The sequence below is a fragment of the Ammospiza caudacuta genome, chromosome 20, assembly GCF_027887145.1.
Source record: "Ammospiza caudacuta isolate bAmmCau1 chromosome 20, bAmmCau1.pri, whole genome shotgun sequence".
In the NCBI taxonomy this organism is placed as follows: Eukaryota; Metazoa; Chordata; class Aves; order Passeriformes; family Passerellidae; genus Ammospiza; species Ammospiza caudacuta.
This window is the reverse complement of record NC_080612.1, coordinates 11,660,922-11,687,340: the sequence shown is the minus strand read 5'-3', so window position 1 is coordinate 11,687,340 and position 26,419 is coordinate 11,660,922. Positions and strand designations below refer to the sequence as shown.

General features: G+C 58.9%; 1 protein-coding gene across 1 annotated transcript; it reads right to left on the bottom strand.

The window, feature by feature from the left end:
• Positions 1 to 1,449: 1,449 nt before the first annotated feature.
• On the bottom strand, positions 1,450 to 22,029 carry CUEDC1 (CUE domain containing 1). The gene is made up of 11 exons (XM_058817849.1): positions 21,941 to 22,029; positions 9,510 to 9,957; positions 8,886 to 9,013; positions 7,905 to 8,028; positions 5,940 to 6,108; positions 5,322 to 5,405; positions 4,399 to 4,488; positions 3,881 to 3,974; positions 3,687 to 3,745; positions 3,336 to 3,406; positions 1,450 to 3,147 (listed from the first exon to the last, which is right to left on the bottom strand). Exons 2-10 carry the CDS (start codon positions 9,798 to 9,800, stop codon positions 3,339 to 3,341), a joined length of 1,107 nt encoding a protein of 368 aa, XP_058673832.1. The 5' UTR covers positions 9,801 to 9,957; positions 21,941 to 22,029; the 3' UTR covers positions 1,450 to 3,147; positions 3,336 to 3,338.
• Positions 22,030 to 26,419: the final 4,390 nt, after the last annotated feature.

Genomic DNA, 26,419 nt, shown 5'->3' with positions numbered 1-26,419 from the left:
CCTTCCCAGCCCCCTTTCTTTCTTCTTCCCCCCTGTAAAGAGTAGAAAAATAAACACTGTTAAAAATATATATACAGTGTTAAGAGTACAACAGGACTTTATTATAGGAATTACTATTAAACATCTTTAAGAAAAAAATCACTTATGGAAATAAAATTCTAAAATAGCCACACTCACAAACGTCACAGATCAGTTTGTTTTGCTCTTTCAAAACCTTTCTGTAGAGAAATGATACAAACATCACTGAGAACTGTACATTTTTATGTAAGAAACGCATTTTGGCTCCCAAGCCGGATTTGTGGCCTTTCCACTCCATAAACCTGATTTTTGTTTTTCACAGCACACAAAACCCCCTCTCCACCTCCATTAAAACCATGCTTCGTGCCTCCAGGATATTTTGACACGGCCACAGAGTGACATCCCCCAGAGGCTGTGCCTGGCCTGGGATGTGTCAGGGCAGCTTGTTGGGGGGTGGTGGTGGCAGGGCCGTGCCCAGAGCCCTGTGCCAGGCCTGGGTGGCCACGGAGCTTTGGTGCAGGAGCCCAGCAGGGTCAGAGCCGGCAGGGCTGGGCACTGAGCCCCCTGTGCTGTCCCCTCCCCTGCTCCCAGCCCCAGCCACCCTTTCTCACTGCCCCTCTCTCTGTGGGAGCAGAGAGGACGAGCTCAGGCAGAAAGCAGAGGCAGCTGCTGGCCCGGGGATGCTCCCAGCACACCTGGGCTGGCTGGCAGAGGTGACCCAGGTGTCCCTTACCGAGCAGATTGAGATGAGGGACAGTGTCCCCCTCTGTCCCAGCTGCCAGCGGTGCACAGGACTGGCCTGTGGCCCTGTGCCATCTCCCAGGGCAGCTCACCCATCCCTGCAGCCAGGGCAGGACCCAGCCCAGCCCTGGGGCAGCCCCTCCCGGTCAGGGAGAGCAGAATTCCAGAATTGCCTCCCGGCCGTGGTGCTTCCTGCGCTCATGGAAACCGTACTGGCACCGCCGCCTGCCGTGGAATGGTGACAGCCTGATCCGCTTCCAAGTTTGATTTTCTTCCAAATATGCAGAGCTGCTCTGGGCTGGGAGGGAGTAACGGCAGCCTCAGGGCCCCCAGGGCCAGGAGGGCAGGGAAGGAGCCCCTCCTTCTCCTCAGCTCTCTCAGAATGGAAATCCCACCCAGGGACTAAAGGATTTTCCGTTCCCTGATTCCCCCATAGCCCCTTGCACCCCTCCAGCCCCACATCCTACCCTGGGCAGGGCAGCCTGGGGCATTCTGTGCCCACTCCTGACAGCTGTGCACCCCACCAGGAGCAGGGGTGCTGCCCACGGTGTGGGACCCCAGCATGGCTTGAGGTGGCCTAACCTGGCACCGTGCTGCCACAACCCAAGATTGCTCCTCCATCCTTCAAAAGCAAAGGAGAGGATACCAGAACTGGTATGGGCTGGGTGGGGTGGGAATTCTGCTGCTTTGATTTTAGGAACCCAAGGCTTGCTGGCATCCCGGGGTGCTCCCAGCCCACAGCACCTGCCCTGGCCCTCGGCACCCCAGAACTCGTCTGAGCGCCGGTGCTGCGGGAGAGTTTGGTACTACAGAGACAGCACAGAGACCCTGCAGCCCCAGACACCTGGAACAGCCCCAGACACCTGGGAACAGCCCCAGACACCTGGGAACAGCCCTACGCTGGCCAGGAGCCAGGGCAAGCGAGGCCCAGGGGGTGCCCTGATCCCCAGCGCGGCCAGAGGGGACGGCAGCAGCGCTCAACAGGTGCAGCAGCTGCAGCGCCGCCGGGGCAGCAAATCTTGGCGTCCACTTCAAAGGCACGCGGGCTCCGTGGGGAGTGCAGAGGAGCCTGAGGGAGCCAGCGCCTGCAAGGGGGACTTTTGTTACCAAACCCTGCGAGAGGCAGGGAAAACACTTGCGTGAGCGTTTGATGGCTGGGGCTCCTGCGTCTGCCGCCTTCACAGCTCCGATCCTGCAACATTTGTGCTGGTTGGCAGGAGGCAGGCAGTGTAACAGGCACGTCTAGAGCCACCTCCTGCATTTGGCAGGGAGCGTTGCGCCGATAAAGGAGAAGAAAATGTGCTGGCGGGAGCGGATTCTGACTTTACGCTCGTCACTCATTACTTACACAGCGAAGGAATTTGTTTATGTAATTATTTTTAGCCTGACAGCATCTCCGAGAGCTGCAGGATCCCGGCGCTGCGGGCACGAGGAAGGGGCTCTGCTCCTGCCCCGCACCAAGCCCAGCAGTGCCCCAGGCCCTGGTACAAACTCTGTGCTGGAAACACCTCCACCAGCCCTGCCAGCCCCTGGCTTGGGCTCTGCCTCTCAACTACAGTGAGAGGTGAGCAGGCACCCCCAGCACCCCACACCCCGTGGGATGTGTCCTGCTGCATCAGTGAGGGTTAAACTGGTGAGAAATCCAGCCCTTGGTGCTGCCCCTGCTCCAGCAGTGAGGGTTAAACCGGTGAGGAATCCAGCCCTTGGTGCTGCCCCACAAAGCTCCCCAACTTCAAGGCAGTTGTAGCAATGCCAAGGCAAAGGTTTAATTCAAAGTGAAATGCCTAGGAAAAGAAGGCCTTTCCTTTATAAACAATTTATATTATTTGACTATTACCTGATCTGAATCTCTGCTCATTACTCCTAGCAATAATAGACAACGGCTGTTAGCTTCCCTTTCTCGCGTGGTTTTTGTTCCGGTGTGCGCAGAGTGCAGTCACGTCAGACCACTACAGATATGTTCAGGAGTGCTCCGGCCGGGCAGACCCCGCGTGGGACCGGATCCTCGTTAGTAGCGCTGATTCCATTCCGTTTCGTTCCTCCCGCGCCGCCGGCCGGGGAGCAGGCGGGGCTGCCCCTGCCCAGCCCCAGCTCGCTGGCTCCTCCACAGCCGCAGCCGCTCACTCGCGGCAGCTGCCCGCGCTTTTTTTGCCTTTTTTTTTTTTTTTTCCTTTTTGGCTGATTTTCTGGATAGGAAAAGTCGTTTTCAAACCATTGGTAAGAAAACATTGTGCCTCACTTCGATACTTGTACTTCAGAGGAGTACAGCAGCAGAGGGGGAACAGCCAAAATCTGGGTGGTTTCTTGGGTGGGTTTTTCCTTTTGCAGCCATCTCCTGATGAAGCCTCGTGCACGTCCTGTGCCAGCAAGGAACCCCAGAGCTGGGACCTGCAGGGAGGGAAGAGAACAGCCCGTGCTCAGCCTCAGCCACACAGTGACAGCGCTCATGGCCACTGATGGGGCTTGTCCCCACCCAGACACACTCTGGACCCAGCCGAAAGCCCAGGCTCTTCCTCCAGCCATGCTGGGCCGTGCACACCCAGGTGATCACCCACCCATCCCCAGGTGCCTCTCACCATTTACTGCCCCTCCTTCGGCGCCTCCTCCTCTTCACGGAGCTGCTGCCGCCGTGCCTGGAACTCTTCATCTGCAAGGCAGAGCAGGTGGGGCTGCAGCACCTCCACACCAGGGCACCCCTGCACCGCGGCCCCAGCCCGGGGCAGGCAGCCCAGCTTCCCCAGGGCAGGGTGTCCTTGCTCAGAGAGACAATTCCCAGCGGCCCTCGGGGAGTTTCTTTACAGATTCTGGCCCACAGGGGTATTTCTGCCAGGCGTTCACACCTGAGCCAGCCCTGGGCTGATGTGGCACCATGGACCCAGCCTGCCAAGCCCAGCACACCCAGCACAGCCTGGCACAGCACTCCTTACCATATGCATGTCCTTCCACGTCATCCAGAAGATTTGCTGTGGAGGCTGTTGTCCCCATCCTGCTCCCTCCGCTAAGGAAAACCACTGTGGGGCCAGGATGTGGCCAGGGACCACAGCCACCCCTCCCAGCCCACGCTCCAGCCACACAGGAGCCCTTGGGGAGCCTCCCCTGCCCCACAGCCCTTTCAGGATACACCTGGTGCTTCAACAAGTGTTTTCTTTTTGATTTCCTCATCTTTGTTTTCTCGGAGAAGGCTCTGGCGAGTTCGAACAGCTTCTTGCGCGTGGCTGGAAGGAAGGAGCTGCCTGAGGGTCTCACCCAAACCCAACAACCCCTCCCAAAGCTGCCAGGGGCAGGGGAAAGGAGAGGGGCAGGGCCAGGGCAGTGAGAGCCACCCACACCCAACACCCTGTGGTGAGGCCCAGACTCGGGGAGGGAGACAGGGACACTTTGGTTCCTGGTGGTAGGTGCCCATGTTTTCCCCTTTTTCTGGGATTTTCATGACCTTCCTTACCCACCCCTCCCAGTGTTCCCAGTGCCTGCAGCCCAGCTGGGGCCACCCAAGGACCTTGCTCTAATCTGCGGTGGGAAAATCAGGCTGTGCCTGAGTCTGGGCGAGTGCCAGGTACTGCTGCCATTCCCCCTGCCCACCCCACTCCCAGCTGCCCCCCAGCCCTGCCAGGTGCCAGCCCGGGCCCTGCACACACTCACATTTGCCCATGTGCTTGAGCTTGTCTCGGAATAAGGCATCGTCGGACACGGCCCCGCCGGCCTCGCTGGCTCCAGAGGGAGCTCCCTCACCTGCAAGGCAAACACCCCAAACACGGCTCACGGCAGTGCCTGCCTGCCTGGAGAGGGGGCTGTGACAAATCTTTCACTTCCAGCAGCAGCCAAGGGCAGAGGGGCAGAGCAGGTGGGATGAGAGTGGCATGGCTGTGGATGGGGACATCTGGGGACACAACCCCTGGGACCAGGAGTGCAGAGCCGTGGGCTGGCAGCACACCCTCACAGGGGCTCAGCCCCAGCACCAGCACCTCCCTCCAGAGTCAGCAGCTCCAAATTCCCCCGGGCTCTGAGTGTGCTCTGGGTGTTGGATGATGCTACCCAGTGGATCAGGAGGAAGCCCAGCTGGGTCAGGGAACAGAGACCCCAGAGCCATGTCCCTGTTCCCCAGGTCTGGGAGCCCAGCTGGAGCCCTGCCAGGCTGCCCAGGCCTGCCCATCCCCACATGGGGCCATCGACAGACACCAGTCTAATTCTGACTCTGGGCAGCTGCTGTGCTCCGAGGTTAATCAGGATTACCCAGAACAGTCATTATGCCTGCAGGCACAATCCTCTGCTCCAGCCCAGGCAGGGAGGGCAGGGATGGATGGATGGATGGATGGATGGATGGATGGATGGATGGATGGATGGATGGACGGATGGAGACAGGATGCAGCAGCACCTCCACAGGGCAGGAGCACCCACCCCCATGACCCACCAGCTCCTGTCTGTGCTGGGAGGGCAGCAGGGAGTCATCAGCAGATTCCTCCTCCACAGCCACTCTGGGGGCAGCTGGGCAGAGGGATGGGAATGCAGGGCTGTGGGGGATCCTGCTGTGGAGAGACAATGCTCATATATGCCTTGGAAGTTACCTGATAATACTGAGGAGAAACCAAAGTCGTTGCTGACAGCAACACCAGTCGACTTGGATTTTTTTGACTCATATTTCAATCGATCTGAAACACAAAAAGCGCAGCGCCCGCTCGATCAGGCCCTGGAGGCAGAGCACATGGCTCTGCTCCCCGCTCCCCTCACAGCCCATGGCTGCTGGCAAGGGAGGGAGCTGGGCTTTGCTTCAGCACAGTGACCACAAACCCTTGGGTGGGAGCCCGCAGCAGCAGAGGAGCTGCCCACCCACCACAAGCACACGCCAGCACACCCGTGGCTTTCCTGCAGGGCCAGTGCTGCCAGGACCCTGCAGAGCACCACTGGCAGGGCTGGGCAGGGCTCAGAGGCCATTCCCAAAGCTCCTTGCCGTGGATTCTGCTGGGCTCTGCCAGAGATGCTGCAGAGGGCTGGGCAGGGGGGCAGAGCAGGAGGCCAGGGAGCAGCCCGGCAGTGTGGGCAGACGCTGACCCAGCCTGGCCACATCTTGTACCGGCTCTGCTTTGGCACAAGCCCTGATCCCACGGGCAGGGCACCGCTGCCAGCAGACAGAGCCACAGCAGGGCACACGCCCAAAAAGCAGAAGTTTCTGAAGGGCCTTTCACCTCTCTCCAGGGCGAGCAGGAAGTCCCGGTTCCTCTGGAGCTCCTTCATGAACTCCTCGTTCTGCAGGAAGAGGGCGATGCGCTCGTCCTCCAGGTACTGCTTCCAGCGGCGCTCCTGCTCCAGCGAGCCCTGGCCCCGGGGCACGGGCTGCCGGCAGCGGGGGGAGCCCTGCCGAGGCAAACAGGACACGCTGGGTGCTGCTCTCGGGGTGCCTGCAGCAGCCCCGGGGCCGAGCTCGGCCTCCTGCCCCTCTGCGTGTGACACCGCAGCTGCCCCAGCCCAGGGGGCACCCACTGCTGCTCCCAGAGGGGCACCCACTGCTGCTCCAGAGGGGCACCCACTGCTGCTCCCAGAGGGGCACCCACTGCTGCTCCCACAGGGGGCACCCACTGCTGCTCCAGAGGGGCACCCACTGCTGCTCCCACAGGGGGCACCGAGTGCTGCTCCCACAGGGGGCACCGAGTGCTGCTCCAGAGGGGCACCCACTGCTGCTCCAGAGGGGCACCCACTGCTGCTCCCACAGGGGGCACCGAGTGCTGCTCCCACAGGGGGCACCCACTGCTGCTCCCAGAGGGGCACCCACTGCTGCTCCCAGAGGGGGCACCCACTGCTGCTCCCACAGGGGACACCCACTGCTGCTCCCAGAGGGGCACCCACTGCTGCTCCAGAGGGGCACCCACTGCTGCTCCAGAGGGGCACCCACTGCTGCTCCCACAGGGGGCACCGAGTGCTGCTCCAGAGGGGCACCCACTGCTGCTCCCACAGGGGACACCCACTGCTGCTCCCACAGGGGCCCTCCCTCCTCTGCCCAACAGCCCAAAGGGCCAAAAGGGACAAACGGGGACAGGGCAGCACTGCCTCTGCCCCTTGGGAATGGGGACAGGGCAGAGGGGACACACATCCCACGTGGGAGCCTTCTGGAGCTCCTTTAGCAGAGCACAGGCTGGCAGGGACTTTTAACTCTAAGCCATGGGGTTGTGTCATTGCAGAACCTGGTGTGGAGGTACGAGAATCGCTGCTTTGTCTCCCATCTCCAAAGAGCAGAGCCTGCAGTGTCCTGCTGACAAACACCCCCGCACGAGGCACGTCACACCTCACACCTGGGGAGCAGCACAGCCTCATCCCTGCCTACAATATTTATCTGATTTGTAGCTGCTCCCAGAGAGCCATAAAAAGCAAAAGCACACAATTACTGGGGAAAGAAAAGGGCAGCTGCTCCTCTCCTCCCCCTGAGCCCAAATGAATTGGCACGCTCCTATTCCCAGAAAGGTAATAGAGCCCGTGCAGCTCAACTTGCAGGGCAATCATTCATGAAAACGTGGCAGGCTGCCTTTGGAGACAAAACGAGAGTGAGGAGCAGGGTGCCTGCAGCTCCCCCATGCCAGGAGGGTGCTGGAGCCATTTAGGGGTTCCTGTGTTAGCAAAGGGCTGAGGGATGATGCCCAGCACGTGTTGGAGCTGCTTGTTCCCCACGGGATGCTGCCCATTGCCTGCCCTGCTGCTGGCACCCAAACGTTGTTTGTAAAACAGCCATGGAGCACATGTGGACTCTGATTTCCCAAGGGCAAATCCTCTGGCTTGCACTAGGTTTCCCACCCAGATTCCACTGCAGCAGCCCTCAAGTGCCCTGGCAGTGCTGCTCTCCTTAGGAGCATTACTGGTCCTGCTGCTCCTCACCAGAGCAGAGGGCAAGATGTTCAAATAATTGAAAATATTAGGTGCTTATAGCAAGTGGCATTTCTGGCACTAATCACTGGGATAATGCAGGAAAAAGATCAAAGCTTTCCTAAGAGCTCTTTCACACCTTGCCCACTTTGGTCTCTTGAACAGGACACACTCCAGAACTTTTGGGTTAGTGCACATCTGGTACCCAGTGTGCTGATGCTGCAAGCTCAGGGAGGCTGAGCACTGGGATGGTGTCCGTGCCACCCCAAGAGCAGGCTGGAAGGGGTGCCCGAGCTCACCTGTGTGCCAGCTGGGGCAGTCTGCTGGGGCAGGATGCGCAGGAAGTCCTCGGGGAGGTTGCCCAGCAGTGGTGGGTTCCAGTTCCTGTAGTGCACGGTGCTGCTGGGACAGGCCACGTCCGTCCTGTGGGGCAAGCACAGGAGCACCTCTGCTGAGGAGAAACCCACCAACACCAACACCAGCACCAGCACAACACCAACAACAGCACAACACCTTGTGGCAGCATGGCACAGGGCCTGGCACAGCAGGGCCTGGCACAGCAGAGCCTGCCTGGCTCCACCAGCAGTCCTGGAAACCACGAAACCCCAACACATCCCCAAACCTGCAGTGTTACCATCAGCTCTGGAGAGGGAAAGCTTTCCTAGAGCATTTGGAATATTTGGGGGCTGTATTTCAAGCCCTGCCCTGCAACTCTGCATGCTGGGTTTTCCTTCTCCTCCTAAAACCAGCCCGGTGGAGCCCCAGCACTGCAGGGATTTGCCCACAAAACTGACAAACGTCCCTCTCCCAATGTCACACCCAGCCTGCACAGAGGGCAGGGCTGGCACAGAGGTGCCCAGGGCTCACACTTGCTGTCCCACAGCCAGAGCAGTGCTGCCAGGGCCAAGCGAGCCAGCCGAAGTGTGTGGTGAGCAGCCAGCCAGGGTGGGGCTGGCCCAGCACCTGGTGTTTTCCAGAGCAGCAGCGAGTGCTCCCCGCCCACGAGCTGATTTTTGCCATTCCACAGGCTGCCAGAGAGGCTTTCCGGCCCCTCAGCTGTTGGTGGTTCAGACCCTCACAGGGATTTCTCAGCCAGCTGTGAGCTTCATTCATCTCCCTTGGCTTTGTCTCACTGGACCCTATAAGAAGCAGGGCAGACAGCCGTGCCAGGGGCAGCTGACACAGCCTGACCTGCACAGGGTGCCCCAGGAGCGCAGCCTGACCCCGGGTGCTGGCACAGGGTGCCCCAGGAGCAGGAGCTGTGCGGGGCAGGGTCTCACCTGGGCGGGGGCGTGGGTGGGGCGCGGGGGTAGCGGCTGCCCAAGGCCTGGCTCTCGTAGGCAGGAGGGGAGTACACGGGAGGGGGCTCCTCGTCCGAGCTGTCTGGCTCCAGGGTCCGCTCCAAGATCTGCACGGTGAGAGGACGGGGTGAGGGCAGGACAGGGCAATGTTCCCCAGTGAGCCAGAGCCCCACGTGCAGCAGCAAAACAGGGATGGCACAGGCTGAATGCTGCTGCAAGGATGGGGCAACCTGCTGGCACTGGGCCTCCTGCACCCAGGGGGGTTTTGGTGGAGTTTGGTGGAGTTTGGAGGTACTGCTTTCAAGGGAAGAGGGTGGCTGAGCCTAGCCTTGGTGCACACAGCCCCAGGGAGTCTCTCTGACAGCAGCAGAAGGGTTCCTGATGGGTTTTGGGGTGAGTGAGAGGGAGGAGAGCACTTGGCCTGAGCCTGAAGCACTGCCCAAGCCAACCCTTGGTGCAGCAGCCCAGCTGACCCGGGCACTGCAACCTCTGCCTGCCTGCAGCAGTTGAGTAGCACCGTGCTGGGCAGGAGGAGGCAGGATGAGACTGACGTGCCCCAGGCGTGGAAGGCAGAGCCCCCAGAGGGGAGCCCCAGGCCGGTACCTCGGGCGGGATGCTGTCCTCCGAGTCGGAGCTGTCCTCGCAGCCGCTGCCGTCCAGGTTCATCTGCAGGAGCTGGTCGATGGTGGCGTCCACGGCGCCGTTGTTGGCCCTCAAGACGCACTCGATGATGTCGTAGTCCATGTTGGGGAACATGGTCTTGAAGTCCTCCATGGCCTGGTTGAACTCCAGGCGCCGCACCTGCCTGGCGGGGCGGCTGTTGTTGAGCTCCTGGGCGGAGGAGCCGCCGCGGGAGCCGCCGTTGCTGCTGCTGCGGCGGAACAGGCTCGTCATGGCGTGGGCCCGGCGTGCCCGGCTGTGCCCGGCTGTGCCCCTGCTCACCGGGGGCTGCCCCGGCTGCCAGCCGCGACCATGGGTGGGCGGCGGGGCTCCCGCTCCCCGCGGCCGGCGGCTCCGCGTCAGCCCCCGGCGCACGGCTGCATCCTGCCACCTGCGGAGGGGACACGGACACGGTCACCGGGGGACACGGTCACCAGGGGACACGGTCACCAGGGGACACGGACACCCAGGGGACACGGTCACCAGGGGACACGGTCACCAGGGGACACGGACACCCAGGGGACACGGTCACCGGGGGACACGGTCACCCAGGGGACACGGACACCCAGGGGACACGGTCACCAGGGGACACGGACACCCAGGGGACACGGTCACCCAGGGGACATGGTCACCAGGGGACACGGACACCCAGGGGACACGGTCACCCAGGGGACACGGACACGGTCACCCAGGGGACATGGACACCAGGGGACACAGTCACCAGGGACACAGACACCCAGGGGACACAGTCACCAGGGGACACAGTCACCCAAGGACAGCACCCAGAGGCTCCCCTGTCTCAGCAGGGCACATTCTGCTCCGTTCCACCCATCCCACTGCATCCTTGTGGGACTGAGCCATCCCTGCAGCGGGCCCGGCACGCCGCAGCCTGGACGTGCCGTGCCAGGAGCTGTACCAGCAAAATGCAAGGCAAGAAAAATGGCATTACTTCCACTGCCCAGAGTTAACGTTTCCAGGTTTGACATGTATTTATAAACACAGTAAAATCACTCTTTAAAATAAAACATGGAGTCGGCTCAGAGAGTGTCAGGGCAGGGGGCTGAAATGCTCTGCAGCACGGCAAATCGACCTTTTGGAAAAGCTACCAAATCCAAGATTAACATTCACTTTAAAACCATAAACAGATTATACAGCCACTGCTTCTCATTTGAAAATGCAGGGCCAAATTCAGTTCTGGATTAACTCCACTGTTTGAAACAGAATTACCCCAGGAACACTTTTGATCCATAATATCATTTTCAAAGGCTTTTTCCTAAGCGGCAGGCAGAGAGTTCAGGATAACTGTCCCTAAATGGTATTTAATGCAGAAGAACGTGCCAAGCACATTTCTTAGCAAAATGGTATAATCAGATTCCAAGCCATTAAGAGGAGCAGTCACCTCTGAAGGTCACCTGGGCTCTCCCCTGCCCAGCAAGACCATGTGTGACAGCCACAGCCCCGAGCTGCTCCAAGGGGCTTCCAGAGGCAGCTGAGAACAAAACACACTTGCATTACATGGGGAACTCAGCAGGAGCTTGGGGAGAAATTCACCTTTTGCCCCATTGCTAATTTACCTCCACCTTCATCCCAGGGACAGCGCTCTCTGGTACCAGAGGAATCACAGGGATGATTCCTGCTCCAGGCACACCCTGCTCTCCTTCCTGGCTTTTCTGTAATCCTGGAAGCATTTCCATTTGGATGCACCAGTCACTGACCTTGGTCCCTGGGCTGAGCAGGTGCCAGGGGCCATCCAGTGCCACCTCCTGTGGCATTTGCTGCCAGGCAGGACAGGACCCAGGGAAAAGCAGCAGCAGAATCACTGTCGGGCACAAGGGCCCATTTCCAAACAGCACCAGGAGCCCCCAGCTCGCTCCTGCTCACTAATAATATCCATTTAAGTGGTCACTCAGCCAGGAACTGTCTCCATCCCAGTAATTCAGTCCCCAGGATCAGCTTGCCAGGAGCCAGGCGTGGAGCAGAGCAGGAACAATCCCGACAGCTCTGCCCGGCTCTATTCACTGAGGACAAATAAATCCGCTGGAGTCAATTAATAAAACACTGCTGCTCACTTCCTCCTCCGCTCCCCTGACTCACTCCAGCCAAGAACCAGCATTGTTCACACCTCTGGAATTATACTTTAATTGCAATATTGCATGGCTGGTTTAGTCACGTATTAAATTGAGTTGTAACACATTCACAGGGTACACACCTCCTTACAAGATTTGGCTACTCCACGAGCCTGGACACCCACGGGAACACAGCTTATGCTGGATACACACACAGACACAATCCAGGGATGGAGATGGGAGTTTCTGTGAAGAACCATTGCCTCAGCAATGCTGTGCCAGCCCATAAACCTCAAACAGCACAATAACCCCCCAAAATCAGGCTGGAATTCTCCAGATCTCCATAAAGCAACCCAAGTATGTGGGCTGGGGAATCTTTGTCTCCCAGCATCTGACCTTTGAGTGTGCATTTAAAGGCTTCCCTGTAACCATGAGAGCCGTGCCAGGCACTGGCAATCCCCCTGTTGCCAACACCAGCTCAGGGGAGGTGTTCCTCAACACTGCACGGGAGTCTGGGACAGCTCCTGGAAGTGCTGGATAGTGGCACTGAGCACAGACACCTGCTGAGCCATGGAAATCCTCTGGTCAGAATCTGAACAGAATTAGGGATGGGGACAAGATATTTTACAGCAGAAAGGCTCCGCTGCACATCTGGCTTCAAAGAGTCCCAGGGGAATGTGCTGGGACCTTCCCTGCCCTGAGATACACCCCAGGAACTCGGGGCTGGCAGGGGACACACAGACCAGGGCAATTCACATGCCCTGGAGGCTTTTAAACCCATTTTTCAAAGTCCTGCTGCTAATCCAAAGAAATGCAAATCACTCATGCATCAGCATGAGTGAAAACCCAGGGAGAAGCCGGTGGCACTGTGGGCAGGAGCTGGTTTCAAACACCAACAGGTATCCGGATCCTGAGCTCCCCCAGCCCCTGCTGGCTGCACAGGGCTCAGGTGGGCAGTGGGGAGGCAGCAGGACCCGGGGCAGCTGGGGAAGGGCTCAGCATGTTCCTGGCCCTTCCTTCTGTGATGTCAGTGAGGGGCTGGGGAGATGCCAGGAAAAGCAAAATCCCTTGGATTTCCCAAAAAGGAAAGAAGAATTTGGCTGTGCCCTCAGCCCACGAGGGCACAGGGGCTCAGGGCATGAGCTGGGCCCCTCTGCCCTCCTGCCCCACGTGCAGAACCAGCCTGGGATGACTCCTTGGCTGCTGCCTGACAACAGCTCCTGCCCTGCTGCCTGCACAAGGAGCCTGATGCTGTTATTCATCCTCCAAACCCAGGCATAATCCTCCGCCCTTCTGCTGCGCCCATCACAGGAGGAGCTTAAAGGCTTTGCAGGCTCCTGGTCTGCGTGTCCCCATCCCACAGGTCACAGGGCCAGCACTGGGATAGGAAGGGCTGCCACAATGCCACATCCACACCAGCTTTTATCCGGTGCCTCCACATGCTGGGACAGGGCTGGCACTGAAAATGCTGTTTTGTGTCACTGCACAGCCAGGACAGCACAGGACACCGTTCCACACGACTGCTGCCTCAGTGCACACTGTGCTCAGGCACTGGCACACCTCTGGCTGCAGCCCCTGCCTTTAGCTCACCACTCACACCCATAAAATACAACCAAACAGGAGCTGGCCTTGGGGGGCAGCTCCCCCTGCCAGCCCAGGGGCTCACCCTCTGCCACCCAGGCTGCCAGTGCCTTGCACAGTTCAGAGCCCCCCTGGCAGAGCCAAGGACGAGCAGAGCCAGGAGAGGGCCTCAGTCAGGCTCCTGGGGAGGGATAATGCCCACAGCCTGGCAGGGACATCCTTCTGTGCCCCCGGCATCCTGCAGCAGGCACTCTGTACCTCCCAAAAATGGCTTTTCCATGGAGGGACAGCCCCAGGGGAAGCTCTGGAGAGGCTGCTGGCCTCAGCTGCCCGGGAAGAGCAGCTGGATAATCCCGGGGGTGGGTCAGACGGGAATGTGGGGCTGGCAGCAGCAGTTGCTCGGCTCAGCACAGCCCCACCGGAGAGCCAGCAGCTGGAAAAGCACCGGGGCTGATGGCTCACAGCCCTCCCTGCTCAGGGAACAGCCTTGGCACCGAGTGCAGACCAGAATATTCCCTTCCCCAGTGTCTGCTGCGGCTCAGACAGCAGATGGGACTGCTCAGACACTGCCCAGCTCCTTCTCCCCTGCTCTTGCCACGCTGTGCTCATGGATCCCCCTGAAAATACACAGGACCCCCTCTGCAGCCAGGACGGGGGGACACCACCGAGGGCAGGGACCCCCAGCCCTCAGGGCGCTCATCCCGTGGTGGCTGCAAGCCCAGGCCCGTGGTGCCTCAGCTGGGGATGCAGAGCAGACGTGCAGAAGCATTTCCATCACAGGAGTATTTGGAGAAAAGGGCTGACAGCTCCCCTCGTTCCTGTAGGGAAGACTCTTGGAAGAAGTCTCAAAACTCAAGGATGTTAAAGCAGAAGTAGTGGCTGTGTCCAGAGCAGATGTGCTGAGTTGTGCTGCAGCCAGGCCCCTGCAAGGGGATTGCTCAATGTGGGAACGAGAAGTCTGGGAACGTGACTGCTCAGCAGCTGCAGGTGTGACTGTAACAGGACTGAAATTGGGATGAAAAGTGTATGATCAGGAACAGAAATTACGCTTTTCGCTACCAGCAAACGTGCCAAGGATGTGCAGGATGGGCCCCTACCAGTCTCTCCTAAATCCCCTTGTCACCTCCCTCTCTGCCTCAGGGGATGGTGTGCACCCCTCCTGGGCCCACAGCCTGGGAAAACTGCTCAGAGCAAATCCTTTTTCATGGAAACAAACAAGCACCTGAGGATCTCCTTTAATACTTGTTCTACCGAGTATTAAAATGGCCGGGTTTAAGCCCTTTTCAAAAGCAAAAGCAATCAGGGAGGCAGCACAAGTAAGCCCTGCTTGGGAACCTGCGCAGCACGAACCTCTCTGCAGCAGGAAATTCCTCTTTGGCTCCCAGGGCAAGTGCAGAGGAACCAGGAGAGCCACGGAGCGATGCCAATCCCTGCCCAGGTGCTCTCCTGCTTTCCTGGGAGCCCTGGACACTGCAGCACCCTGAGCACTCAGGATGCACCTGTAAGGGATGCAGCTCGGGGCACCCACTGCTCTCCCGGGTGCCCTCCCTCAGGACAGATTTATGGGAGCCCTTTGTGATGTGGCCCCGCACAGCACCCAGCTGGCTCCTAAGCCACCAACACCCCGCTAAACCCTCTGAGCTGAGAGCCAGGCAGGGCTGCACCCCTGCACCCACCTTCCCCTGCCAGTGCCAGGCTGCCAGGGGATCCCGGTGCCCCCAGCCCCCGGTGCCAAGGCAGGCAGAGCCACCCCCTGCCCCTGGGCATTGTGCAGCGCTAATCCCCGCTTGGCTCTCACACCTTTCCTGCAGCAGGACCGCAGCCCCCGCCCCAAACTAAGCCCACATTAATGAGGCAGCGCTGGATCCTCGTCCAAAAGTCGCCTGCCTTGCGAGGAGGCCGCCCTGCACTGGTTTCATTGAAGGTAATTTGATCTTGGCAGGACGACATTCCTAAAATAGTTGAGGGAATTCAAACATGAAATAAGGTTTCCAGGAAGGGATTAAAAAAAAATAGGTCAAGCAAGTGTGAGCGATTAAAGTGACCCGGCATCCCTTTGTACGGTTTAACTGCGACTCTCCTCAACTCCACCTTGCATCACCGTGTCATAAATTAGATCCACGAGGCTGCCCAAAGCAGAGAGGCTGATATAAGATTATTGCAGGAGGTGGCTGGTGTCAGCGACCTTTCCTCCCCTGGCTTTCACCGCCGACATCAAACACGCAGGGCCCAGCTGAACCATCAGCTCAGAGCTCTGGAACGGCACGCACAGCCAGGATCCAGCACTGCCTCCATCCCACGGGACAGCCCCGTGCCCAGCTCCCTGCCTCAGTTTCCCCATGCCAAGGCTGGCAGGAGGGAGGCTCAGGCACCCCGTGCCCGTTGCTGTCCCCCCACAGGCACTGCACAAAGCCCTCGCGCCGTATGTCACACGAACCCGTCTGGAACTGCTTATCCCTCTCCTCCCTTTGTGCTCCCAGCTCGGCACAAAAGCTGGGAAGCAGCTGGGAGTGAAAGAAAATAAAAATTCCTGCGGACACAAAGGTGTGTGGCATTCCCTGGGGACGGGACTCAGGGCCTGTGGAGGATTTGCTGCAGGGCAATTTCTGGGTTAGGTTTGGGCAGTGAGCAATAAAGGGAGGGGGGAACACGAACCGGGCTGGGGGCAGGGCCAACCCCACTCCCTGGATAATTAGTGTGGCTGATTCCAATTGCTAATTTGCCATTATAGGTCAAGGGTCACGGAAATTAAAGGATAGGAGGGAAAAAGGGAGAAAGAGTAGAGGCAGACCTTCCCCTCCATCCCTCTGCATGGCAGGAACATACTGGAATGGACTGGGATGGACTGGGCTGAGCCTGCCCCAGGCTGGTGCAGAGCATCTCTGCAGGATGGGGCCCTGGGCATCCCACAGAGGCAGGGACGGGCAGGGACGGGCAGGGATGGGCAGGGACGGGCAGGGACGGGCAGGGACGGGCAGGGATGGGCAGGGACGGGCAGGGACGGGCAGGGACGGGCAGGGATGGGCAGGGACGGGCAGGGACGGGCAGGGATGGACACGGATGGGCAGGGACGGGCAGGGACAGGCAGGGACGGGCAGGGATGGGCAGGGACGGGCAGGGACGGGCAGGGACGGGCAGGGACAGGCAGGGACGGGCAGGGACAGGCAGGGACGGGCAGGGATGGGCAGGGATGGGCAGGGACAGGCAGGGACGGGCAGGGACGGGCAGGGACAGGCAGGGATGGGCAGGGACGGGCAGGGACGGGCAGGGACGGGCAGGGATGAGCAGGGATGGACACGGATGGGCAGGGACGGGCAGGGACGGGCAGGGATGGGCAGGGACGGGCAGGGACGGGCAGGGATGGACACGGATGGGCAGGGACGGGCAGGGACGGGCAGGGATGGGCAGGGATGGGCAGGGACAGGCAGGGATGGGCAGGGACGGGCAGGGACAGCCTGTGCAGAGCAGGCCCAGCCTCTCTGGGGCTGCTCTCCTGCCATCAGGGTTTAAGGGCCGTCGCTCAGCACGCAGAGGAAAAATCCCGTATTGATTCACCCGGAGCTCCGGAGCACAGACCGCACGAGTTTCTATGGAAACAAAATTAGTGGAGTAAAACTCTCCCTGCCAGCACACGGTGAATTATTCACCAGGACAGGCCCCTGGCCAGAGGGGCTGCTGAGAAGATTTAAAGGTGATCACAGAGTGGCTGCTGTGATCCCCCTTCCCTCGAGGACCAAACCACAGCCAGGGAGGACGAAAGGCGCTGGGTTTCCATGTCGTGTGTGTGGTGGGAAGGTCCTGCACCTCCCTCACCACATCCACAGCCTCAGGGGTCCCCAGCGAGAGGAGGAGGAGGGATTCCCCCCTCACTTCCCTCATCCCTTGCACCACAGCAGTAATAGAGGGCACAAAGTGTCACTGCCTGATGTCCACCTGCCATGCAGCGGCCACCCCGAGGTCACCCATCCACCCCTGACACCCAGGATGAGCCTGAGGGCAGACCAGCCACAGCCCAGCTCAGCCACAGAGCCTCTCAGCAGCACGCTCACAAGAGCCAGGGGAGAGGGGGACTAATGAAACACAAACACAGAGGGTTTTTCATGAGTCACTGAGCCATATGGTGGATGCAAGCTATCCTGGGAAAGTGCCGAGCCAACAATGCAGCACTGCATGCCCTCGCTGTCCTGGGACACAGTGTCACACTGTCATTGCACCGGGCTTTTGTCCTCCCTCCTGCTGGGTGACATTGCTGGGCACAGGAGAACCTGCTGGAAAGGCTACACCTCACCAGGGACAGGGATTTAATTAAGGCCCCACGTCAGCCCCCTCCTGCCAGCCAGCACGGGCTGCTCCATCCCGGCACAGGGAAAAGCCCTGGCACGAGGAGGAAGGCTGGGTTTGCTCCATCACAGCACATCACAGCAATTACACGGGACACCAACCTGCATTTGAGGCCAGGCCAAAGCTCAGAGAAACTCTCGGTATCCTCAGCAGCAGAGTCATTCCTGTGCCAGCACAGTTCTGGGGGGCAAAGGCACCCAGACCCCCAGCAATGGCTCTGCTTATTTCTCCTTTTGCCAACAGCCACGTGCTGTGTCCAGCCACCACAACAGGTCACATTCTTAAAAACCCATCTTGCTTCTCTTTCATTATTTTTAAGTTTGCATGACTAATTCAGGTACTATTCAGGTACCCCAACCCAGCTGATTTGCACCGATTGCGGCAATCACCAGCCAGGGAGAGTAAAAGGCACAAGGATTTTAGAAGGAACAGTTTGGGCTCCAGGAGCTGGGAATCCTCCCCAAAGCCTGTCCCCATCCCCACCAGCAGAGCTCCAGGACCATAATCTCCATTTTCTGGAGATGATCTCCCTGTTTTCCCCTGCTCAGCCCTGCTTTCAGAGGCAAGGACAGGGCCAGGCCCCTCTGCAGTGTCTGTGTGCCCATCGGCTGTGCCTCCCTGGGGAACTGAGAGCGAGGCCAGGGATCGACCAGCTGTCAGGCAGAAGGAAGAAATACCACTTCCAGGAGGCAGAGCTCATTTCCCTGCAATAAAAGCAGGCTGGGGCTGGAGAAACGTACCACTAATGGGGATGCACATCCCACACCACTCCAGCCGCCGATAGGAAAGCACCCAGGGGCTGTAGCTTGGAAAAATAAAAGCCATCAGCAAGGCCTGGTTTTAAGTGGCACAGCTGTAGATTAGGCCCAGACCAGGGCATAAAGGATCTGCCATTCCCCACATGGATTATTGCTGTGGATGATGCCCTCCACATGCCAATCTCCGCTCTGAGTTATGGCTCCTCCAGCAGATGGAAAAGAAAACCTCACTGCTTCCTTCCAGGGAGGGGAATGGCTCAGATCAGCATCACCCTTAACTGCTCCGCTGTCCATCCTCCCCAGCCCCATTATCCCCACTCCACCCACACACACTGCTCTGGGGACCAAGGCAGAGCCAGGTCTCCAGTGCCACCCAGAAAGGAAGACCTGGAGAGTTTGTGCTTCCTGGAGTTCTTTGTGGGTGGATTTTATCTCCTTTCCCATCTATTCTCAGTGTGCTTTTGTGTAGGGTCCTCACTGCTGAGTGAGCAGCCTGCCTTGCCTCTGCCAGGCTCACACCGTCCTAGCAGGGGTGTGGGACAGCTCTACCTCCCCAAAAACCTTCTACCTCCCCAAACAACCCCCAGAGACCCAGGCAGACCCCAGGGACTGGGCCCAGCCAGGGGATGGTCCCTGCAGGGCAGCCACTGCGGCTTTGAAGACACACTTGTTTGTTTGCTTGTCGCTGGGCAACAAAGAGGATGGAAAAAATGTCAATGTCATATTGTCACCTATGAGTCACCGCTCAGCACGGCCGAGATGCCCCGGTCCTGCCACCACGAGCGGAGAGACAGGAAAAGGGCCCGAGGCAGCCCGAGAGCAGCTCGCTGCAGCTCTCTCTGCCTGCCTGGCCCTGCCGACACCTTCCCCATCCCCACAGGTGGGGACATCAATGGCCCGGGCACATCGGTGGGACATCGGCGGCCCAGGGGCGGCTTTGGGAGCCCTGGAAGGCGAGGCGGGGATTTGCATTGCTATTTGCATTTCCTAATTGCGCCTGCGGCTTTCCTGGGGCAGCGCTGGCTCCGGTTTCCATGGCAGGTTTTGTGCGGACCTGGAGCACCGAGGGAGGCACAAAGAGGCCACAATGGCGCTGCCACTCGGCCGCATCAGAGGCGGCGGGCGGGGCGGGCCGGGCACGGCAGCCCCGGGAGCCCCGGGCCGTGGGGACGGGGTGGCGGTGCCCGGGGCTGGGACAGCCGGGGCCAGCCCGGGGCCAGCCCGGAGGAGCGGAGGGAGCCGCTGTGGCCCGCAGGCAGCAGCTGCTCGTCGGAAGTGGTGCAAGAGCCGGAGCCAGATGTTCCCCCTGCTCTCATTTCCTGTTGTTTGCAGCCAGCTTTCCACCCAGCTCGGTGGGCTGCTTTCTCCTTCCAGCTTCCCACTCCATTCAGGGTCGCTGCTGTGCCCATGCAGCTCCCGTGCTGGCCCCGGGAACGGGCAGAACATCCAAAACAGACCCGGAAAAACCCGGTCCCCACACCGGGGCTGCAAACCCAGTGCCACCGAGCAGGGCAGAGGCTCCAGGCAATGTCCCTCCACCACCCTGGCCATGGTGACAGAGATGCTGCCACCACAACAACAGAGGGCTATTATTTCAAGTTTTTTTCTTATTTTATAGTTATCAATTATCATCGCCATCACCTTGAGCTGCCCAAAGCCTCCCAGCTCTGACCACAAGCACCCCACAGACGAGCTCACTCCCAGGGTTAGGGCAGAGCTCCCTTCCCACACATCCCAGCTGGGATTTCACCCTCAGGGCCCAGATCCTGACCATGAATGACCCTCTGATCCCCTCCTGGCTCTCCCACTCCCACTGCCAGCATCTGTGCCCTGCAGGCTGACAAGCCCCAGCATCCCTGTCAGGCTGTGCTGCTCCCCGGGGTTCAGGGCACCTCAGCTCTGGTGCCACAGCAAAGCCCCTCAGCCACGCCACCAACGCCATCAGGTGTCGGCAGGTTTTGTTCATTTCCTTCTCATTTGAAAGCTCTTTTAAAATAAAATTCTGGAAAAGTTCAAACTTTCCCAGGAACCCTGTGGCTGGGAAGAGGACGGGCACCTTTGACAGAAATAATTTTGGCTGTCAGAGGCTCTGACACCAGGGCTGTGGACAGCCAGCGGTTGGTGCACAAAGCTGTGCCAGCATCAGGCACAGCCTCACCACGGCGTGGCTGGATAACGCGGGGGGAAAGGCCACAGGTGCATCACCACAGGAGCTGATGGCAGGGGCTCCTCTGACACGATGAGCACCAAAACCTTCCCACCACCCCAGCCCCAGGCAATCCGCGCTCCCACAGGGCTCCCCGGGGTCTCATTGCCCCGCTGCTGCACTCCCGCCGAGCACTTCCACAGGAAAACCTCTGTGAAAACCACAAAAAGCTTCTCAGTGCAGCAGATGCCGCTCCAGCCTGTGTTCTTAGCGATGGAGGAGGAGGAGGAGGATGTGAGGAAAGCCACAGCTTCCCCAGCCGCAGGGCAGCCCCAGCGGCAGCCTCGGGGGTCAGCCCGGGATGGTGGTTCTCCCCTGGAAATCCTTACGGCTCCAGCCCCCGTGTTTGTTGTCAGTGGCAGCAGCAGGAGGAGGTGTGAGGAGGAGGTGCGACTCCACTGCTTTTTAAGAAAATAATAAAGAAGAGCCTTTCCAACCCGCCTGGGAGACAGACGGAGCAGGAGAGCACTGCTTTGAGCCGTGACTTGCACTTGACTCCTTCTCCATCGCTGTCAGCCCACAGCGCCCTGGCAGCAATTTCAGCGCTGGACAGGACCCCCAGGTGAGGATCAGCCTGGCGGGATGGTGCCCTCCATCCTTACGGAGGACTGGCTGAGCTGGACACCCGGTCGGGGGCTCACAAATATCCCTGGTCACCAGGAGGTGACCACCAGGGCTGTGGCACACCAGGGCCCGGCCAATTCCTGCAGCAAGTGATGCCCACCGGGCGGAGATGGCGGGTGTGAGGCGTGCTGCTGCTCAGGGGCACAGGGACGACGCCCAGCAGCAGGAGGCCACCAAATCCAAAGCCCCAGTGGCACAGAGGGGTCGCGCTCGGGGACCGGCGATGCTCCGGGGCTGAGCGGGACGCGGGTCCTGCCCCAGGCCGAGCCGACCTGCCCGCGCCCGGCCCCACGCAGGACGGCTCTTGGGCACATACGGGGATGGCCCCTGGCCCACCCGGGATGGCCCTTGGCCCATCTCTGGCCCCACTCGGGTCGGCCCCCTCGTCCCCACACCGCCCGTGGGCTCGGCCGCCCGGTGGGCTCCGCTCGCGGGACGCTCCGGAGCGCGGCGGGCGCGGGGCCCCGCCAGGCCCGCGGCGGAGCCGAGCAGCCGGAGCAGCGGCGGGGCCGTGCCGGGGCTGCGGCCCCCAGCGCTCGGCTCGGGAGCGGCGGCCAGGCGGCCGCAACAGGCGCGGCCCCGGCCCCGGCCCCGGCCCCGCCGCCGCCGCTCCGCCCGGGCCCCGGTAGAGGCCGAGCCGGCGGCGCCCCCGCTCCCCCAGCCCCGGCGGGGCCCGCGCGGCTCCGGGCCCGACCCGCGCAGGCCGAGCGGCACCGCCCGCCCCAGCCCGGCCCCAGCCCGGCCCGGCCCGGCCCGGCCCGGCCCGCGCACAAAGAGCCCCGGCCCGCCCCCCCTTACCGGCGGTCGGCGCCGCGCTGCGGGGGCGGCGGCGGGCGGCTCCAGTCACGCCGGGAACCATGGAAAGGAGCCGGGACGGGAGACGTACGTGGCGGGCGGGCGGGGGCGGCCGTGCCCGGCAGCGGGGGGCGGCGCGGCGGGGCCGGGGCCGGGGCCGGGGCCGGGCCGGGCCGGGCCGGGGGGGCGCAGGGAGCGGGGCCGCGCCGAGAGGCGGCGGGGGCGGGGGGCGTGCGGGGCCCGCGGGACCGGGGTGTCCCTGGGGGTCGGGGTGTCCCTCGGGGTCGGGGTGTCCCCGGGGGGAGCGCGGAGCTCGATTCGGCCGGGCCGGGGACAGCGAGGGGCGGCACCGCCCGGGCCCCGCCGCTCCCCGAGGTGAGAGAGCCCTGACGGGGTCCTGGGGATCTTGGGGTTGTCCCCAGGGTTCCCCAGCGCCTCCAGCCATGGGGTCAGCATCTCCGGCCCTGAGTGGCCTGGGGGCCAGTATGTGCGGGGAACAGCATCCCGAGGATGGAGGGATGGATGGATGGATGGATGGATGGATGGATGGATGGATGGATCCATCCCAGATTTCTAGGCTGGCTCTCAGCCTCTTCCACACCTTTGGAGTGTCCCAGGCTTCTGCAGCCTGGAGCTCCGGTCTCTTGGTAAGGAAGGGGAGACAGCCCTGCTACCCCACAGCTGAGCATCCCAGATCCCAGCCGGGTTATAAGCCAGCATCACTGGGAGCAGACAGAAAACAGCCGTCCCTGTATCGCACGCTCTGGCTGACAGCTCGGGACGGGAAGTGATCTCCTCTTACAAATTACAGGAGCCCGTTTACACAGGGCAGACACTTCCCGTTCCACAGAGACCAGAGCGAGACTGTGAACAGCAGCAGCTCAGAGCCTCCACTTCCCTCCCGGCTCTCCAAACCTTCCAGACATGCTGCGGGAAGAACTCCACACTGCTGAGCACCACAGTCTTCCACAGCACCCTGCCACAGCCTGCTCGGGTGCTCGGCTGTGGCTGTGGGAGCCCGAGCACAGCTGTGGGATGGGCCAGAGCTCTCACAGGACAGCTCTTTGTGCTGGGAGTTGTCCTGATCCATCATTTCATGTGTCTGGGAGATGAGCAGTCCTGGGTAGAGATGTGGAAGGCTCTGACAGGGAACACAGAGTAGGAGTGGAAATACTGGAGGCAAACCTTCATTTTCAGCGCCCACTGAACATGTGCCTCATCATTCTCTTCCCCAAGTTAGCACAGATCAGACTTTTCAAGGCACAGCGCCTTGCAGTGAGCTTTGGTGGTTGCAATCTCCTCCTAATCCAGGCTTGTTTCAGGGAAAACAGGCAATTTTATATCCCTTTGATATGGATCTTAGCTGCTAATGATGCTAGGAAGTAGAGAGAAATGGGCATAGAAATACACAACTATGAAGAGTTAAAATAGTGAATTTAATTCAGCCAATTCCAACAAAATTGGTAATTCCCTGAAAAACAAACCTTGCACAGAAAACACAGAACAGAAATGGTTTCATCTTGACAGCTGGTGAAAACAACTGGGTGAAAAGGTGAATGGAATATTTCTGACTTCTCTGGAAAACACAAGGTTTCACACATCCTGAAAATGCCCTATTTTTTACTAAATGGGTCGGTTTGTGAGGCAGTGATTGTAAATGCTCTGAACTGCAGATGCCAAATGTCTGGTTTTCAGAAAGCACTGATGCTTCCCTAAAGGAAAAGCTGGGACTTCTAAAAATCACAGAAACCTGGAACAGTTTGGGCTGGAAGGGAAACTCAAAGCTCATCCCACTCTAAGCCCCCACCAGAGCAGGGACACATTCCACTAGACTAGCCCAGAAACCTGAAGAAAACAAGAAAATGTGTATTATTCTCAGACTCATCAGCCTGGCTTGCCCAGTGGCCCTGCTCTGGGCTCCGGGCGATGCAGAGTGCGATGGGAGGAAGGACAGGAGGCTGTGGCTGTCGCCAGGCGTGTGGAGGGAGCTGGCTGGACAGCCTGGCTCAGCTCCTCAGCACTGAAACACTCTTTCCAAAGCAATACCAAAAAAGGTTTGTTTCTAGGTCAGGACCTCAGCACTCAATTTTAACCAGGGGCTGACAGTCCAATCTGAGCACAGCTGTAAAATGGATTCGCGGGAGAAGCTTTGGCATTCCTTTTGTAATTAGAAAACAGCCACTGAGGCGTGTGCCTTTAAAGGTGAAAGCTATTTCTGACATAAAAATTAGCACGTAGTTCCTCTGTCATCCCTCGGCTGCTGCGCTGGGAGCTGTGAGTGAACAATCCAAAGATAAGCAAGAAGTATAAACATGCTGAATTACACAAATACGTAGAAGGGGATCAGGTTTCATTTGTTTCATTCTCTGACAGTTAGGAGACAAGGAGACTTATTCTCACACTTTTTCTCCTAAAAAGCACTGGTTAAAAGGTCCACTTAAGCACTGAAACCCCAATGGCATTAAAAAACTTGAGGAGCTTTTAATAGCTGCCTTTTGAAATTACTGTTAAATCTATTTTTGAGATGGATAAACTAAGCTACCAATGAAGCAGGGCAGGAGTTTTTGGAAGGGCCCAGCAGTGAGAAACTGTCATTCATTTCTCAACAAGTCAGCTCCTGTACAGGGACCCTGAGATAAAAACTACCACAGTGCTCGATGCTTGAACAACCTGAGCGTTATTTAAATTCCAATTTTCTCTCTTTGGTGGGAATCTAACCCCGACAGCCTTGAAAATGAACCCCAGGCAGTTTTCAGGATAGGGCCCAGAGTGGCTGTTTCTAAAATAAAAGCGAGGGAAGAGCAGGCAGAACTTGGAGGCTTATCAGCACCCGGAATGCCCCGGCTAATCCTCGGCAGCCCCGGCCCCTTTATGTAACCTGGGATTGCTGCAGCTCAGCAGCTTACTGGGGTCTGGGTGGTTTTCTTTAAACCTCTTGTGGACAAATGCAAACACATTAAATACTTCTTTCTTTTTGCCTCTCTAAGGAAAAAATTGTTGTAAGAGGGAAAAAAGTGTTTTATTTGTATCAATGGCTAAAAGAATTAAACTTGTATGCTGAGACTAAAACGTGTTTCTCTCTGATCCATCATGACTGAACGGAACTTTCCCAATTTACAATACTGAGTTGTAATGCTTGAAAAAAAGGTTGAATCCCAAATTTCTCTTCACCCTGAACACGCTCTGGAGGTGTTGGGGTGTTCCAATAAAGAGAAAAGCAGCCCCTGTGTAGCCTGCACCCCATTCCTGGCAGCGTGGCTGGCCGTGCTGCAATACTTACGTCCCTGCGGCCACCTCCCCGCGCTCTCCTCGCCCCGAGGATGCCTTCCCGTGCCCTCCATCTGCCTGCTCTGACTTTGCACAGCACACATCCTTCCAAGGCAAAATCCAGCTCCCGGGCTGCCGCCGGCCTAAGCCATTCACCTCACGCTGAATGCTTACGGAAACTTCAGAAGGAGAAAAATAAACCCCCTATTGAACTCCTTGCAATCGGAGACCTGAATGGGCTCGATATAAACCCCACTCGAACCAGCGGCGGCAATAGGCTTCCCTGGATGTTGGATTCCATCCAGCTTAAAAGTTTCCATGAAATAAACTAGGCTAAGCGCATCAGCTGCATAGGAACTAACTCGGTGTAACAGGAGCATCTGTTCTTCACGTCCACCATTTTCTCAGAGCCTGAACTCGGCGGCGCTGCGAGGTGCCGGCGGATCCCCGGCCAGCACGGACACGGCTTAGCAGGGAGCATGCACGTCGTACAAACTACTGCACCAGGTAGCCTTTGTTTGTCAGAAAAACAGCTTAATGTATTTGCAAGGATGGCATTACAGAGCGAAGGCAACGTCCGCACTGAGACAGCAGAGGAGCACACCTCGGACCCATTAATACACGGTACAAAGCAAATGTTTACCCAAGTACAAATGAAACAGGTCGACAATTAGCTAATGCAGCTTTGTGGACATAAACCAGGTACAGTCGAGCAGAACCAACATAAAATAAAAAGGAAACAGCCCTTTTCCTACACCACGCTAAAAGCACCGTGGTTAGTGGTTTGGGAAGCCTCTGTCACGGTGAAAAATTTCCTTGCCGGTGTTTAATGTGTTTATTCTACTGCTACACTGCTGGGATAAAAATAACAGCTGGCTGTACAAGGGACCCACTGTCAATACTGCAGTAATTGACAACATACAATTAAGTCTCACACCTGTTTATTGTAAGTAATTCATAGATAACCACTTCTAGTACACATTTTCATATTGGCTTTTAATGCTCTTGTTCTCTTTTTGGTTTTTTTTTAAGCTCAGGGATACCCAAATTTCACCTAAGGGTCATCGCTGTGTTTACCCAGACCCAGAAGGCTCTACCTACTTTGGGAGACTGGTGCAAGGTGGTGTGGTGGCCAGGGATGGCAGAGATGGCTGGGGAACTACAGGTCCCAACATGCAGGACGGTGTGGAGGTGGCAGCGGGGCCGGGGCAGCGG